The sequence below is a fragment of the Cervus elaphus genome, chromosome 20 (genome assembly GCF_910594005.1).
Source record: "Cervus elaphus chromosome 20, mCerEla1.1, whole genome shotgun sequence".
In the NCBI taxonomy this organism is placed as follows: Eukaryota; Metazoa; Chordata; class Mammalia; order Artiodactyla; family Cervidae; genus Cervus; species Cervus elaphus.
Genome location: NC_057834.1, coordinates 125,264,910 through 125,282,768, shown reverse-complemented (window position 1 = coordinate 125,282,768; position 17,859 = coordinate 125,264,910). Strand labels below are relative to the sequence as shown.

Below are 17,859 nucleotides of genomic sequence, written 5' to 3'. Positions count from 1 at the left end.
ACACTCTCAGGAATCAATCTAGGGGACAGAAAAAGAACCCTAGAGAAGGTGTGGGTGACAGTCACTAAGGGAAGGTGGTAAAGATGGCTGGGTCCCTGCAGACTGCAGCATGGAAGCAAAGTAGAGGCCAGGCAGAGGCCTTAGCCTCACAAGGAAAGAAAGGCTTGATTTCCCATGCAGTTTTCAGCCATTTCTAGCGATTCTTTCCCTGCCTGTCCCCATCCTCTGAGCAGTCAATTAATTACTCTGTGTCCAGGCTCCCACACCACCCTGCATGCATTTCTCACATATTATAACACTTCCCATGGTTAGCTGTGAGCTAGTCCTTCTTTTCCGTCAGGGCACAGCCTGAGCATGTCATCGTCTTTTCTTCCCTTCCCCTGGCCAGTGTCTGCAATAACCTCTCACATGGAGTCAGGGCTCAATGAATGTCTGCTGAAAGAACCCATTTGTGATATTTATGGGGTCTTCCATGTCAGCTGGGTTTCCTGAGGCTGGATATTGACTAGTTAGAGGGCAGGGGAAGGAGATTATTGAGTAGTGCATAATTAAGATTAAAAGGCTCCAGGTCAAGTCTTCATAGGTTTGGTGGGTAAAGATGGGGTTTCTGGACTCAGGAAAACTGAAACAGAACCAGTACACAGCAGAAGTGACTGTTTTCAGTGAAAACAAACAACCAAAGCAAAAAAACCACACACTGTGCAACTGACTCAAACTCCCATAACAGGAAAGAGAGGACTGATTCTTCCCACTCTGCCCCAGGATTCAACTCCCCTGTATCGGAGCTGGCTGAGGACTGGGCAGCTAAGGGGTCAAAAGAATGAGAGAAGACTTCTGTGGTTCCCTGAAGCCAGCTGGGAGGTTGGGGCAGTCTGGAGAAACTCTCCTGTTGCCCGAATACAGCCCCCTCTGGATTTTTTCTTCTGAAACATTTTTAAAGCAACATACTTGCATATTTTCTGTATGCGAGAGGCTTGGTAGGTAGACAGGAGGGAGTCTCTTTAGAGACTGGGGTTAAGCAGATTCTGCATGGGTATTCTACTTGACAGCGATATGCAGAAGACCCCGAGAACTCTGGGAGTTGAAATGAGGACTCTGAGGAATGGAATACTTTCATTCCAGAGCCTACTGGTGTGAAGTAAAAACCAGGAGGTCTTGCTAGAAGTCAACTAGTTGCAAAGGCCTGCCTCTCTGGCTAGAAGCCATACCAGACCAGAGTGCTTACCTGAGATAACTGCACCACCGTGGCCCTGCTTGAGGAAGCTGAAGACGGTTTTCTGGTGATAAGCACAGTCGATGCAAGCCTGCACAGCCTGCTGCAACACCACGGAGGCTCGGGCTGGCCCAAAGTGGTCAGGGAGCTGCTGGACCTTCTTCTTATCTAAGTGGGGGCCTGTGCTGCCATTCTTGTTCAAGTAAATACAAACTGCAGGAGACAGAGAATCAAAGCAGTTTAAAGAGTTTCAGAGTCGAGAAGTCGGAGAACAGAGCTCTCTTCGTCTTTCCTACCCTGGGCTCTGGCCTCTACAGGACTCCCAGCTGCTGAGCTGGTGAAACACTGTGGGAGGGGGTAGAGGGTGACTATGCCCAGCTGCTGCCAGCCCAAATGCATGACCACAGGCTCTGGGAACGCAGCCTGCTGGGAGAACAGCCCAGACCAGCCAAGGCACAGAACTTGCACTTTGTCTTCTTTACACTGAAAAGAAAATCCAAGCAATTTTCCGGATGGATGTACTTTCATTTTCTGTTCTTGGCTGCTTTACATATTCTTGGTATCTCTCACAAGCCCTGTGTATCGAGTTGTGGGGCTATGGCAATATTAGCACGAGTGTGCTTGTGTGTGCCTGGCCTTGGACCTAGAGTGGTTAAACCACCAGTTACTTCCCTTGCTTTCCATTCTAGGCCTTAGAGTCCCTTTGTTATCTTCTACATCAAGACTTAGGCTCAAAGATAGTACTGAAAATAGAAAAAAATTGGAATAAAGAAAAACATGCAAAAGGCTTGAGGGGCCCATCTGTATATTTGTTTCAGTCGTTTCTCCTGTCAAGATAGCTGGGCACCCCCCCACTGCAACCCCCACCTGGCACTGTGCTGCGAGGGGAGAAGCAGGGTGAGCACGGAAGAAAGAGACAGAGCTCCCCAGAGCTGCTTCTCTTGGTCTGCCGAGAAGACTCATGTGCCTGATCAGCTACAGCTTTCTTTCTGCTGATCTGACTTCTAGGCTTTCACTTGAGTAGGGGCTACTCTGCTTCTTCACACTGTCCTGGCTCACTAACTGAATGGCAGGAGGGAAAAAAGTCTCTTTTGTTGTTAAAGGCAAAAAGATAAAAGTAGTAGCTGTGTGGGCTATGGATGGACTGGTCTTCTCTGGGCCTCAGGTCTGCTACCCACATCAAAGAGGGGCTGAGCTAGACACTCTCTGAGGACTCTTTCACCTTCATCATTCTAATTCCAAGGGGAAGCAAGATGGAGAGAAGAAAATGGAGAGAAGCAGGATGTGGGAAGTGATAGATGGAAAAGAAAGGGAAAAAAAAAGGGTAAACAAGAGGAATTGAAATATACACTTAATTCTTTTCTCTCTTAAAACCACAAAAATGAGCCAGATAACAAGAAAGGAGACAACTCTGGAAGCTGGGAAGCAGAGTGGCAAAGTAGCAACTGGCTCAGCAGACCTAAGAAAGCCGAATCTTTAACCAAGAGTGGGGAATGATGAGAGCCAAGCTGTTCGATCCTATAAGTCACAAAAGGCCCAAGAATGGGCAAGGGCTCCTGCGGGTGGGTATGACGGAAGATTTAATAGAAGAAGAATTGGCTCACGTCTGTTAAGAAATGGTTAGTATTTCCATGTCATAATATGACTCACTGAACGCAAGACAGATAAAAATGAAGGAACTCAAAGAGATAAAGAGTAATAAAAATAAGTGAAATGTATGTCTGTGGAAAGATACTTATTAGAATGTTCAAAGCCGGTTTGTCATATTAGCCTCAAACTACAACCAACGCAAATGTCCATCAACAAGATAACAGATATACAAATTGTGTATGAATATTTATTTGTTGGAATACACTTGGCAGTAAAAAAAAATGAACTATTGATAGAATGCTTCTCAAAAACATTATTCTGAGTAAAAGAAACAATACAAAATAGTACACACAGTCTGATTCCATTTATATATTAAGTTCAGTTCAGTTTAGTCACTCAGTCGAGTCCAACTCTTGGTGACCCCATGAATCGCAGCACACCAGGCCTCCCTGTCCATCACCAACTCCTGGAGTCCACCCAAACCCATGTCCATTGAGTCGGTGATGCCATCTAACCATCTCATCCTCTGCCGTCCCCTTCTCCTCCTGCCTTCAAACTTCCCCAGCATCAGGGTCCTTTCCAATGAGTCAGCTCTTCGCATCAGGTGGCCAAAGTATTGGAGTTTCACCTTCAACATCAGTCCTTCCAATGAACACCCAGAACTGATTTTCTTTAGGATGGACTGGCTGGATCTCCTTGCAGTCCAAGGGACTCTCAAGAGTCTTCTACAACACCACAGTTCAAAAGCATCAATTCTTTGGCACTCAGCTTTCTTTATAGTCCAACTCTCACATCCATACATGACTACTGGAAAAACCATAGGCTTGACTAGATGGACCTTTGCTGACAAAGTAATGTCTCTGGCTTTTTAATATGCTGTCTAGGTTGGTCATAACTTTCCTTCCAAGGAGTAAGCGTCTTTTAATTTCATGGCTGCAATCACCATCTGCAGTGATTTTGGAGTCCCAAAAAATAAAGTCAGCCACTATTTCCCTGTCTATTTGCCATGAAGTGATGGGACCAGATGCCATGATCTTAGTTTTCTGAATGTTGAGCTTTAAGCCAACTTTTTCACTTTCCTCTTTCACTTTCATCAAGAGGCTCTTTAGTTCTTCTTCACTTTCTGCCATAAGGGTGGTGTCACCTGCATGTTAAGTTCAGAAACAAGAAAGTCTAGTCTATAGTGACAGAAATTGGAATAAAGGTGAGCATGAAGACTGACTTTAAGGAGGCATGAGGTAACTTCCAGGGGGTGGTAGAAATGACTCTTAGCTTGATTGGGGCTGTGGCTACATGAGTACTTACATTAATTAAAGCTCAAATTATATATAAAGATATGTACATTTCACTGTATGTAAATTTTACTGGCAGTTTCCACTTCTTGGGACATTCACTCTTGGAACCTAACTACCACGTGTGAGCAGGCAAAGACTGTGGTGGAAGTGGATCCTCCAGTCCTGGTCAAGCCACCACAGCTGACACTGCAGGGAAGAGAGACCAGCTGTTGCCTCCCAGCACTGCTGTAAGCCGTGAAGTTCTGTAGTGTTTGTTATGTAGCAGAAGACTGCTGGAGCAGACTATGGTACCAGAAACAGGGCGCTGCAGTAACAAAAGCCCAACACACACGACACTGGCTTTGGGACTGGGAAGCAGAAAGAAGCATAAAAGATCACAGAAAGATTATGAGTGAAGTTGAGAGGGCCTTGTATAGAAGCCTGTAAAAGGTTGGGGTCCAAATGATTCTGTTCATTTTGTATCATCTCTGGCCCTCTTAGCCTGAGATGGTAATGCTTCCACCAGAATGAAACTTGGGTGGTTTTCTACAAATACTACTGAGATTTATTTCTTTAGTGAAAAGCCACAGTCACAAATCTTTTGAAGACAAGCCTTTCTCTACTTTGGGCTTCCTCATAGCTGCTGTTAGACAATGCCCTGAAGATTTTTAAAAAATTCTACTGTTTAAGGAAGAGAATCTGTGAGACTTGCTCTTGAGATTTTCAGAGGGCCTTTTGGTCTCAAACAGTCTGTGAAACAGAGTCTTAAATCATTCTGACATCTTAACCAAAGATTTTTATTGTCCCATTCTGGTTTTGACCCTTTCTTAACTCAGAATTATTTGCTTCTGGAGAGACTGGAAATGAGAAACATTTCCATATTGTGAGTCCTGGACTTTAAAATTTTTAATTTTTTTTTAAGCTCATCTCTCTCATCTTACATTTTATCACAGGCAGTGAGAAGTCAGGTGGTACTTCATTACTTTGTCGGGAAATCTAGTATTTCACTGAGTTCATCAGGAACATTTTCTAGTTCCATGTTTGTGCAGGTGACAGTGTTATCACACTTTCCATCACTACCTAGCAGGTATCCCCCATCCTCCATCTTTCAATGAGACTTTCCTCTTTCCTTTAAGCCCACATTGACAGCCTCTTTGAGATCTTTTTGGTTTCAAGTCTCAAGTTTCTAAGAGAATCATTCTGGCAGTAGTATTGCCAGCTTGGACTGAGATGGTACAAAACAAAAGAATTCTTTGGATCCACAACCTTTTACAATCAGGAAGAAGACTGAGAAGGAAATCTCAGCTTTCCTATGGAAAAGGAAGGATGACTCAGAGGACAAAACCAAAAAGCCATGGAAACAACTTCCAGGAAGTATTGGATCTAATCAAGGAATTGGCAACATATGTCCACCTGGATTTTAGAATTTCTACATACCAGTGACTGCATGTGCCTCCAGTTTTTTTGCCCTTTTAACAAGTGTATCTATAAGTTATTATGCCTGTCCCACCACTGTATGCAGGTTATGTGGGGAGCAGATAACACATTTCTTTAGGTCACAGGTCTTCAGTTTGAGAAGAAACTGTACCTGAGAGGTCCCATTTGCCTGGATCTGATTTAGATGGTGAGATCCTAGATCTGAAGTTTGATGCTGTGAAGGAATGAGACCTTTAATGGGGAATCTTGCAAGGGGAAGAATACATTTTCCAAGTGGGAAAAATAACTTACATCCAGAGAGTGGACTGAGGTGGTTTTAAAATATGGTCCAAAATTCTTTGACTCTCCTCCCATCAAGATAAGGGGTCTATTCCCATTCTCTTGAATCTGGGCTTTGACTGCTTGATTGATAGAATGTGGTAGAAACGACACGCTGTAATTTTCGGGCTCAAGCCTTAAGAAAATGATAGCCTCCACTTCCTGTCTCCTGGGGACACTGCTCTTCGAACTCAGTCACCCTGGAAGGGGAAGCCCACGCCACCTGCTGGAGACCTCTGTGGAGAGGGGAATCCACAGCCAGCGCCAATTCTGTTAGCTGCATGAGTGAATCATCTTGGACATGGATCCTGCTGAACCACCTAAACTCATACCAAATGGAAGAGAGACAAGTTTTCTCTGCTGTAATTTTAATATGGCTGAATATACTGATATTATCTTCTCTAGCTATAGAAAGGTTCTGTGCTTTTTCTCTCTTTTTTAAAAAAATATGTATGCATTTGGATGTGTTAGGTCTTAGCTGCATCACTGAGGATATGTCCTTGGGGTACAGAGACTCTCCAGTTGGCACATGGGCTCCGGAGTGTGCAGGCTCAGTAGTTGTAGTGCCAGGCTTAGCTGCCCTGTGGCATGTGGGATCTTAGTTCCCCAGCCAGGGATTAAACCATGTCCCCTGCATTGCAAGGCAGATTCTTAACCACTGGACCACCAGGGAAGTTTAAATACTTTCTGTTTTACCCTCCCACCTCCCTCTCCACCTGATCCCTCTGGGTCTTCCCAGTCCACCAGGCCCAAGCACTTGTCTCATGCATCCAACCTGGGCTGGTGATCTGTTTCACCCTAGATAATATACATGTTTCGATGCTGTTGTCTCGAAACATCCCACCCTCACCTTCTGTAAATCCATGGCTGATTCATGGCAATGTATGACAAAAACCACTACAATGTTGTAATTAGCCTCCAACTGATAAAAATAAATGGAAAAATAAATAAATAAAATTTTGATAGTAAAAAAATAATAATAATACATAGGCATGTATAATTTACAATATCTCTTAGATATTCAAAGAAAGTTTTAAGAAATGAATTCCACTAAGAAAAAAAATAAATACTTTGTTTTATAATTTATGCTTATTATCTTATTTTAAAAATATTTCCCAATCTTAAGGTCATAAATATATTTTTGCATATTGTCATGCTTTGTTTCGGGGTTTCCCTGGTGGCTCAGATGGCAAAGAATCCACCTGCAATGCGGGAGACCTGGGTTCGATCCCTGGGTTGGTAAGATCCCCTGGAGGAGGGCATGGCAACCACTCTAGTATTCATGCCTGGAGAATCCCCAAGGACAAAGGAGCCTGGCAGACTACAGTCCACGGGGCTGCAAAGAGTCGGACACAGCTAAGCACAGCACATGCTTTGGTTTTCTACTGCATCTATGAAATTGGAATTTGAGGCTGTAAAAAAAAAAATTCAGAGAAGGGTCCAGCATGGAGCGTGGAATTAGCCACTTCAACTTGACAGTAAGTAAAAAGCTGAACAAACTGAAAAATCCTTTTTAAATCCATCAGAAAAGTGAGGTCACAGGACAAACTGCTGCCCCCATCAAGTGTGAAGAGACAGACTGATGAATACAGAGAATCACAATTTACTAAAAAGAAACTTGCACAGAAACTAGTGCAGAGGTAGGAAAATCTAAACTACAATTGATGAACTGCTGGAAGCTCAGTGTGAACAAGTCTCAGAGTGAAAAATTTCAGGGGGATCCACTCATGGGGTGGGGGGGCATCCCACACTTCTGTGAGTTTTACCTCCAGAAGCTCAACAGGTTCTCACAGCGAATATCGGAGAAAAATCCCCTCATGCTTCCAGCAGGGGTAGGGAGGAAAAGGAGCCATTTAAAGGTATGCCAGAGCATTCTGTCCTTTTTAACAAGGTCTACCCTCAGGAGAATTATTTTATCAGAGTTTAACCTGCTGGGGTTTGATCAGAGCCTAACCTACCTGGGGGAAGGGGAATATCCAAGTCTAGCCCCCTCCAGCCATCTTGTCCCATCTAAGGGGAGTTGAGGGGAACTAAGAAGCACTGGTGAAGTTCAAAGTCCAAGAGCACAGCCTCACCGAAAGACTGCGACCTACTCATAAGACTATAGAATACCTCTCCTTCTGCATACCTTACCTCTATATTACCAAAGGCCTATTTACAACAATTCCTTTTACCCAGTACATTATACCTGGCTATCAGGAAGAAGTTACAATGCAAAAAATGCAGTTTGAAGAGACAGACCAAGTATCAAAAGTAGACTCAGGCATGGCAGGGATGTTGGAATTATTAGATAAAAATTTTAAAACAACTACAATTATTATGCTAACAGTTGTAATAAATAAAGCAGAGAGCATGCAAAACAGATGGGCAATATATGAAGAAAGATGGAAATTCTAAGAAAAGTAAAAAAGAAATGCTAGAGATAAAAAAACACTGAAATAGAAATGAAAAATGCCTTTGATGGGCTTATTAGGAGACTGGACACAGTAAAGAATTGCTGAACTTGAGCACATCTCAACAGAAACTTCTAAAGTGGAAAAGCAAAGAAAAAAGAAGACTGAAAAAAGAACCCACCCAGAATACACTGGGTTTCCAAGAACTGTGGGACATACAAAAGGAGTAACATACACATAATGGGAAGATCAGAAGAAGAGAGAAAGGAATAGAAGGAATATTTGAAGGCCAAATTAAAGCCAGACACCAAAGCACAGATCCAGGAAGGACAGAGAACACCAAACAGGATACATGACCAAAAATACTACATCTAGGCATATTACATTCAAAATGCAGAAAAGCAAAGATATAAAATCTTGAAAGATTTCAGAGGAAAAACCCATCTTATCTGCAGAGGAGCAACAATAAAAGATTACATCTTTAGAAGCCATGTGAGCAAGAAGAGAATGGAGTGAGATATTTAAAGGGTTGAGAGAAAATACCTATCAACTTAGAATTCTGTACCTTGAAAGGTTAAAGAGAAAGAGAAAAAAACCCTTTCTCGGACAAAGGAAAACTGAAGGAGTTTGTTGCCTATAGACCTGCCTCGTAAGAAATGTTAACGGAACTCTCTAAATAGAAGGAAAATAACATAGGTCAGAAACTTGGATTTACACAAAGAAGAGCAAGAGAAGGAGTAGGGGAAGGCAAAATAAGAACTTACTTTTCTCATTCTTAATTGATCTAACAGATGGATGCTTGGTTGCTCAGTCATGTCCAACTCTTTGCCACCCCATGGACTGTAGCCTGCCAGGCTCCTTGGTCCATGGGGATTCTCCAGGCAAGAATACTGGAGTGGGTTGCCATTCAGATGTTCCCAACCCAGGGATAGAACCCAAGTCTCCCGTATTGTGGGCAGATTCTTTACCTCCTGAGCCATCAGGGAAGCCCAAGAATACTGGAATGAGTAGCCTATCCCTTCTCCAGGGGAACTTCCCAATCCAGGAACGGAACTTGGGGTCTTCTGTATTGCAGGTGGATTCTTTACCAGCTGAGCTATGCAGGAAGCTCAATATAACAGATAAGATATTTGTTCAAAATAAAAATAGCAACAATGTATTAGATCATATATGTTTGCATGTATACGTATATATACATGCTTATGTATACTTATCCCTAAGTGAAGTGAATGACAGTAATCATACAAAGGATGGAAAGAAGGAATTAGGATTTTTATATCTGTGAAGTGGTATAGTGTTACTTGAAAGTAGACTTAGATTACTTATGTATATCACAAACTTGAGGGTAATCATTTTAAAAAGTAAAAAAGAAGTAAAAATGATATGCTAAGAAAGTAGAAAGAATGGAATCATACAAAATGCTCGATTAAAAACCATGAAAGGCAGAAAAATAGTGGAAAACAAAAATAGGACAAACTACAAGGGTAAAAAAATAAAAAACTATAATAAATATGGTAGATATTTACCCAATTCAATCAATAAACATTTTAGTCAATGATCTAAATACATCAGTTAAAAGAAAGAGATTCTCAAACTGGATCAAGAAATGAGACCCAACTTCATGTTGTTTAAAAGAAACCAACTTTAAATATAAAGACACATATAGGTTAAAGATAAAGGGATGGAGAACGATATGCCATGCTAACACTAATCAAAGGAAAGTAGGAGTAGCTATATTAATTTCAGACAGAGCAGATTTCAGAGCAAGGAAAGTTTTCAGATAAAGAGGGGTATTACATGATAGCAAAGGTCAAATAGCCAAGAAGACATATTGATTCTTACTGTGTATGCCTCTAACAACAAAATATGGGAGACAAAAATTGAGAGAGAAACAGATGAATTTTTCCTCCTTGCAGGAGAAATCGATGAATCCATTTTTATGGATGGAGATCTTGATATGTCCTCTATCAGAAATGAACATATTCAGCAGGTAGGAGGACACAGTTGAACTCAAAAGCACCATCAGTCAACCGGATATAATTGATATTAGAGGCTACTTCACCCAACAACAGCAGAACACATATTCTTCTCAAGTTCAATCAAACATTCACCAACACATAGAAAGCACTATACAGTCCAAGGAATTCTGCAGGTCAGCATACCGAAGTGGGTAGCTGTTCCCTTCTCCAGGGGATCTTCCCAACCCAGGAATCGAACCCAGGTCTCCCACACGGCCAGCTGAGCCGTAGGGGAAGCCCAAGAATACTGGAGTGGGTAATCTATCCTCCAAAGGATCTTCCCGACTCAGGAATCGAACCAGAGTCTTCTGAATTGCAGGGGGATTCTTTACTAGCTGAGCTACCAGGGAAGCCCAAAACATACCTTAACAAATTTAAAAAACATAAATCATACAATATGTATGCTCTTAGATGACAATGGAATTAAACAAAAAATCAGAAACAGAAAGATAAGTGAAAAATCCCTAAATACTTGGTGCTTAAAGAACACGTTTCTAAATATCACATGGGTCAAATTAGAAATCTCAAGAGAAATTTAAAGATATTTTGAACTAAATGAACATGAAAACATAACTTATCAAAATTTGTGGGATATAGCCAAAGCAGTGAATAGAGGGAAATTTATAGCACTGAATGCATACATTATAAAAGAACAAAGACCTAAAGTCAATAATCTAAGCTTCCACTTTATGAAATTAGAAAAAGAAGAGAAAACTAAATCCAAATAAGCAGAAGAAAAGAAATAGTAAAAATTAGAGCACAAATCAATGAATTGAAAATTATAAGTCAACAAAGAAAAATCAATGAAACAAAAGTGAATCAATGAAAGTGAAAGTGTTAGTTGCTTAGTTGTGTCTACCTCTTTGTGAGCCCATGGCCTGTAGCCTGCCAGGCTCCCCTGCCCATGGAATTCTCCAGGCAAGAGGGTAGCCATTCCCTTCTCCAGGGGATCTTCCAGACCCAAGGATTGAACACAGGTCTCCTGCATTGCAGGCAGATTCTTTAGTGTCAGAGCCACCAGGGAAGCCCAAAACCAAAGGTTGGTTCCTTGAAAATATCAATAAAACCAATAAGCCTTTAGATATGCTAATAAGAAAAGAGAGATGACACAAATTACTAATATCAGACATTGAAAGAGATGGATCACTACATGGATCACTACAGATCCATGGTCATTAAAAGGTACTATGACTAATTCTATGCTGACAAATTTGATATCAAGATGAAATGGACCAATCTGGTGAAAGACACATTCTACCAAAACTCACACAAAAAGAAAAAGACATTCTGAATAGGCCTATATTTTTTGAAACTGAATCAATAATTAATAACCCTCCAAAACAGAAAGCACTTGGCTCAGATGGGAGTTACTGGTGAATTCTACCAAACATTAAAAAAAATTCTACCAATTCTCTAAAATCTCTTTCAGAAGACAGAAGCAGAGAGAGTACCTCTTAGCTCATTTATGAGGCCAGCATTACCCCACTATCAAAACGAGACAACAACTTCACAAGAAAATTACAGACCAATATCTCTCATGAACACAGAGGCAAAAATCCTCAACAAAAATATGAGCAAACTGAATTCAACAACATACAAGATGAATTATACACTAAAATCAAATGGAGTTTATCTCACGTATGTATTTCCAAACTCTTCATTTGAAAATCAATGTAATCCATCCCATCAAGAAGCTCAAGAAGAAATATCACATATGAACAGATGAAGAAAAAACATTTGGCAAAAAGTCAAAGACCCATTTATGATGGAAACTCTCAGCAAACTAGGAAGAGAGGAGAACTTCCTCAACTTCGTAAAGAATGTCAACAAAAACCCCACAGCCATCATCATACTTAACAGTGAAAAACTAGAAGTTTTCCCACTAAGCTCAGGAACAAGGTAAGGATGTTCCCTCTTACCACAGTTTTTAACCCTGTACTCAAAAGTCCTAACTAACGTAATAGGATGAGAAAAGGAAATAAAAGATACACAGTTTGGGAAGGAAGAAATGAAACTTCCTTTTGTCTGTAGATGACATGATCGTCTATGGAGAGAATGCAAAAATAATTCACAGAACTAATAAACAGTTGTAACAAGATTGCAGGGTATAAATATACAAAAGTCAATCCTTTCTTATAAAACAGTAATGAATAAGTGTAATTTGAAATTAAAAACAATACCATTTACCTTGTAGCACCTTCAAAAATAAAATACTTATGTATAAATCTAGCAATATGTACAAGATTTCTATGAGGAAAACTATAAAACTCCGATGAGTAAAATAATAATAAAAAACCTAAATAAATGGAGAGATATCCCCACGTTCATGGATAGGAAGACTCAATATTGTTGAGATGCCGATTCTTCTCAACTTGATCTATAGATTCAAGGCAATCCCAATCCAAATCCCAGCAAGTTATTTTGTGGCTATCAACAAACTGCTTCTAAAGTTTATATGGAGAGGGAAAAACCCTGAGTAGCCAACACAATACTGAAGGGGAAGAACAAAGTTGGAGGACTGGTACTACCCAACTTCAAGACAGTATGGTATTGGTGAGTTGAGTTCACTTCAGTCGCTCAGTCATATTCGACACTTTGCCGCCCCATGGACTGCAGCATGCTAGGCTTCCCTGTCCAGTACCAACTCCTGGAGCTTGCTCAAATTCATGTCCATTGAGTCGGTGATGCCATCCAACTATCTTATCCTCTGTCGTTCCCTTTTCCTCCTGCCTTCAATCTTTCCCAGGGTCTTTTCCAATCAGTCAGTTCTTCGCATCAGGTGGCCAAAGTATTGGAGCTTCAGCTTCAGCATCAATCCTTCTAATGAATATTCAGGACTGATTTCCTTTAGGACTGGCTGGTTTGATCTCTTTGCAGCCCACGGGGCACTCAAGGGTCTTCTCCATCACCACTGTTCAAAAGCATCAACACTTCAGCACTCAGCTTTCTTTATGGTCCAACTCACACATCTATACATGACTACCAGAAAAACCAAAACTTTGACTAGACAGACCTTTGTCAGGAAAGTAATGTCTCCGTTTTTTAATATGCTGTCTAGGTTGGTCAGAGCTTTTCTTCCAAGGGGCAAGTGTCTTTTAAAAAGTTTCATGGCTGCAATCACTATCTGCAGTGATACTGGAGCCCGAGAAAACAAAGTCTGTCACTTTTTTCCATTGTTTTCCCATTTATTTGCCATGAAGTGATGGAACCAGATGCCACGACCTTCGTTTTTTGAATGTTGAGTTTTAACCCAGCTTTTTCACTCTCCTCTTTCACTTTCCTTAAGAGATTCTTTAGTTCCTCTTTGCTTTCTGCCATTACACTGACGTCATATGCATATCTGAGGTTATTGATATTTCTCCCGGCAGTCTTGATTCCAGCTTGTGCGTCATCCAGCCCAGCATTTTGTATTATGTACTCTGCATACAAGTTAAATAAGCAGGGTGACAATATACAGACCTCACGGACTCTGTTCCCGATCTGGAACCAGTCTGTTGTTCCATGTCCAGTTCTAACTGTTGCTTTTTGACCTGCATACAGATTTCTCAGGAGGCAGGTCAGGTGGTCTGGTATTCCCATCTCTTTAAGAATTTTCCAGTTTGTCGTGATCCACACAGTCAAAGGCTTTGGCATAGTCAATGAAGCAGAAATAGATGTTTTTCTGGAACTCTCTTGCTTTTTTGATGATCTAACGGATGTTGGAAATTTGATCACTGGTTCCTTTGCCTTTTCTAAAACCAGCTTGAACATTTGGAAGTTCACAGTTCACGTATTGCTGAAGCCTGGCTTGGAGAATTTTGAGTATTACTTTGCTAGTGTGTGAGATAAGTGCAGTTATGCAGTAGCTTGAGCATTCTTTGGCACTGCCTTTCTTTGGGATTGGAATGAAAACTGACCTTTTCCAGTCCTGGGGCCACTGCTGAGTTTTCCACATTTGCTGGCATATTGAGTGAAGCACTTTCACAGCATTGCCATCTGGGATTTGAAATAGCTCAGCTGGAAATCCATCATCTCCACTAGTTTTTTTTTAATATTTGATTTTTAAGATCAATTTATTAAGTTCAATGATGAAAGCCATCAGAAGAACATTCTCCTGAAAATTATTTTTTTCTTAGAAAAATGAAAGGAAAATCAACACCCTCTTAGCATAGCCACAGATGCTGTGGCAGTCAAGCCTCTCTGCAGACGGGAATAGTCCATTAGTCGGTCAAGTCACTCTCCAGGTCAGCAGGATTGTAGTCTGGATCATCTTCATTGTCCTCCAGCTCCAAGTCATCCATTTCCCGGAACAAAGACTCATCTACCTCCATGTTGTTTCCAGCATTTTCCAAGGACTGGATATCAGATGTGTTGAGATTATGATCTGTTTCAAATAGTTGTCTTCCACTTATTTTTTTCCTGCTTGCTCTTCTTCCTTCATCCGTTTCTTTTTAATTTCCAAGAGTTCTGTATCAAACTTGGCCTTCCAATTTAAGAAATTCTCAACTGTAACAGGAGTACCATGGAATAACTGCTTTTTGGCTTCTTCTGCTTCTTTTTCCTCTTGTTTCTTTTCTTCTTCTCTTCTAGTTTTTATTTGATCTACTATTTCATTTAATTTTTCTTGCACAGCTGTCACTAAGGTGAAGATCATCACCATACCACGGTTTTCTTCTGCCTGTAATGCTAATAATTTTAAAATGTCTGCTATATCATTATCTTCTAGATTTAACTGGGCGAATATTTCATAAAGGGGAGCTTCATATGGGTATTTTTCACTGTATGTAAACATGAGGGTTGTCTGGACAGTTTCATCATTTTCTTCAGCCTCAGATGTCACAGTAATGGTGAAGCTGGGTGGATTTTCTGATAATACTGTGAAGGAGTCGGGGTAGACGGACTTCAGAGCCTCCAGCTCGTTGCGCTGCTCCTCACCATAATCTGTCATCGCGGCCCTCGCTGCAGCCCATGGATCACCCAGACCCATCTCCACTAGTTTTGTTCATAGTGATGTTTCCTAAGGCCCACTTGACTTCGCACTCTAGGATGTCTGGCTCTAGGTGAGTGATCACACCATCATGGTTATCTGGGTCATTAAGATCTCTTTTGTATAGTTCCGTGTATTCCTTCCACCTCTTCTTAATATCTTCTGCTACTGTTAGGTCCACACCATTTCTGTCCTTCATTGTGCCCATCTTTACATGAAACGTTCCCTTGGTATCCCTAATTTTCTTAAAGAGATCTCTAGTCTTACTCATTCTATTATTTTCCTCCATTTCTTTGCATTGATCACTTAGGAAGGCTTTCTTATCTCTCCCTGCTATTCTTTGGAACTATGCATTCGGATGGCTATTTCTTCCCTTTTTTGCCTGTTGCTTCTCTTCTTTTCTCAGCTATTTATAAGCCCTCCTCAGACAACCATTTTGCCTTTTTGCATTTCTTTTTCTTGGGGATGGTTTTGATCACAGTCTCCTGTACAATGTTATGAACCTCCATCTACAGTTCTTCAGGTACTCTATCAGATCTAATCTATTCAATCTAATAGACTGAATCTATTTGTCACTTCCACTGTATAATCATAAGGGATTTGGTTTAGTGGTCTAGTGAATGGTCTACTTTTCCCTACTTTCTTCAATTTAAGTTTGAATTTGGCAATAAGGAGTTCATGATCTGAGCCACAGTCAGCTCCCAGTCTTGTTTTTGTTGACTGTATAGAGCTTCTTCATCTTTGGCTGCAAAGAATATAATCAATCTGATTTCAGTATTGACCATCTTGTGATGTCCATGTGTAGAGTCTTCTCTTGTGTTGCTGGAAGAGGGTGTTTGCCATAAACATTGCGTTCTCTTGGCAAAACTCTGTTAGCCTTTGCCCTGCTTCATTTTGTAGTCCAAGGCCAAACTTGCCTGTTACTCCAGGTATCTCCTGACTTCCTACTTTTGCATTCCAGTCCCCTATGATGAAAAGGACATCTTTTTTTGGTGTTAGTTCTAGAAGGTCTTGTAGGTCAAGTAGAACCGTTCAACTTCAGCTTCTTCAGCATTAGTGGTTGGGGCATAGACTTGGATTTCTGTGTTATTGAATGGTTTGCCTTGGAAACTAACAGATCATTCTGTTGTTTTTGAGACTGCACTCAAGTACTGCATTTCGGACTCTTTTGTTGACTATGATGGCTACTCCATTTCTTCTAAGGGATTCTTGCCCACAAATTTAGATGTAACAGTCATCTGAATTAAATTTGCCTATTCCCGTCCATTTTAGTTTGCCGATTGCTAAAATGTCGATGTTAACACTTGCCATCTCCTGTTTAACCACTTCCAATTTACCTTGATTCATGGACCTAACATTCCAGGTTCCCATGCAATAATGTTCTTTACAGCATCGGACTTTACTTCCATCACCAGTCACATCCACAACTGGGCATTATTTTGCTTTGGTGTTGGTGAAAGAACAGACAAATCAATGAAACAGGGCCCAAAAATAGTCCAACACAAATATAGCGAACTGATCTCTGACAAAGGAGCAGAGGTAGTACAATGGAACAAAGATATGTTTTTTCAAGTTTTTTTTTAACAAATAGTACTGAGACAACTGGATAGACACACGCAAAAAAGCGAACCTAGACATAGATTTTATACCCTTCACAAAAATTAACTCAAAATAGATACAGACCTAAATGTAAAATTCAAACTATAAAACTGCTGGTATAGCCAGACAATGGTATGTTATTCTGCACTTGATAAGTGAGCTATCAAGCCATGAAAAGACACAGAGGAAATTTAAATATATCATTAAATGAAAACACCAATCTGAAAAGGCTATGTATATTGAATGATTTAATTTTATGACATTCTGGAAAAGGTAAAATTACTGAGACAGTAAAAAGGTCAGTGGCTGTCAGAGATGAGTGGGGAGCTAAGAATGACTAGGCAGAGGCAAAGGATTTTTAGAGCAGTAAAATTATTTTGCAAGATTCTATAATGGTGGATACATGTCATTATATATTTGTCAAAATCCATACAAAGTACAACACCAAGTAAGATCTCTAATGTAAATTATGGACCTTGGGTGGTAATGATGCTCATCACTGAAACAAATGTACTACTCTGGTGGGGGACGTTGATAATGGAGAAGGTGAAACAGTGTGTTGGGGGGGTAAGGAGTATATGGGAAATACACCCTATACCTCCTGCTCAAATTTGCTGTGAATCTAAAAAAAAAAAAATAGTGTAGTAAAAAATCCACAAAACAAAAGAGTTCTTCATAGCATATGCAAATACCAAGAGTGGGTAAGGAGAGTATAGGCATTTTCTAAACATATGCAACCAAATTCCTAAATGTATGTAAAGTCCCTTTATGCAGAGCATTTTGCAGGACTAGTTTTCCACCAAATACCCTTTGGAAAATGCCACTAGAGAAATAATGATACTTTTATAAAAAAAATTGCCAGGAATAAGAAACTCAATAAAGAGTTTAGAAGATAAAGTTGTGGAAAGTTTGAAGCAAGTTGAACAAAAAGACAAAGAGAATAGGAATAAGAAGAAAGAGGGTCAAGAATACAATGGATGACTTCAGGAGGTTCAACATCTGAACATATGCCAGGAAGAGTAAGTAGGGAAAAAGTGAGGGAAAATCATTG

At 40.5% G+C, this 17,859-nt stretch overlaps 1 protein-coding gene and 1 pseudogene across 14 annotated transcripts in view; both read right to left on the bottom strand.

Moving 5' to 3' along the window:
• Positions 1-17,859, bottom strand: part of SCMH1 (Scm polycomb group protein homolog 1) — a 208,562-nt gene that overhangs the window by 15,882 nt on the left and 174,821 nt on the right. For all 14 annotated transcript variants that reach the window (XM_043878676.1, XM_043878678.1, XM_043878682.1 and 11 more), the window contains one exon: positions 1,226-1,426. In XM_043878676.1, coding sequence (XP_043734611.1) covers positions 1,226-1,426 — 201 coding nt within the window. The remainder of the gene's footprint in view (positions 1-1,225; positions 1,427-17,859) is intronic.
• On the bottom strand, positions 14,239-15,261 carry LOC122678143 (annotated as a pseudogene).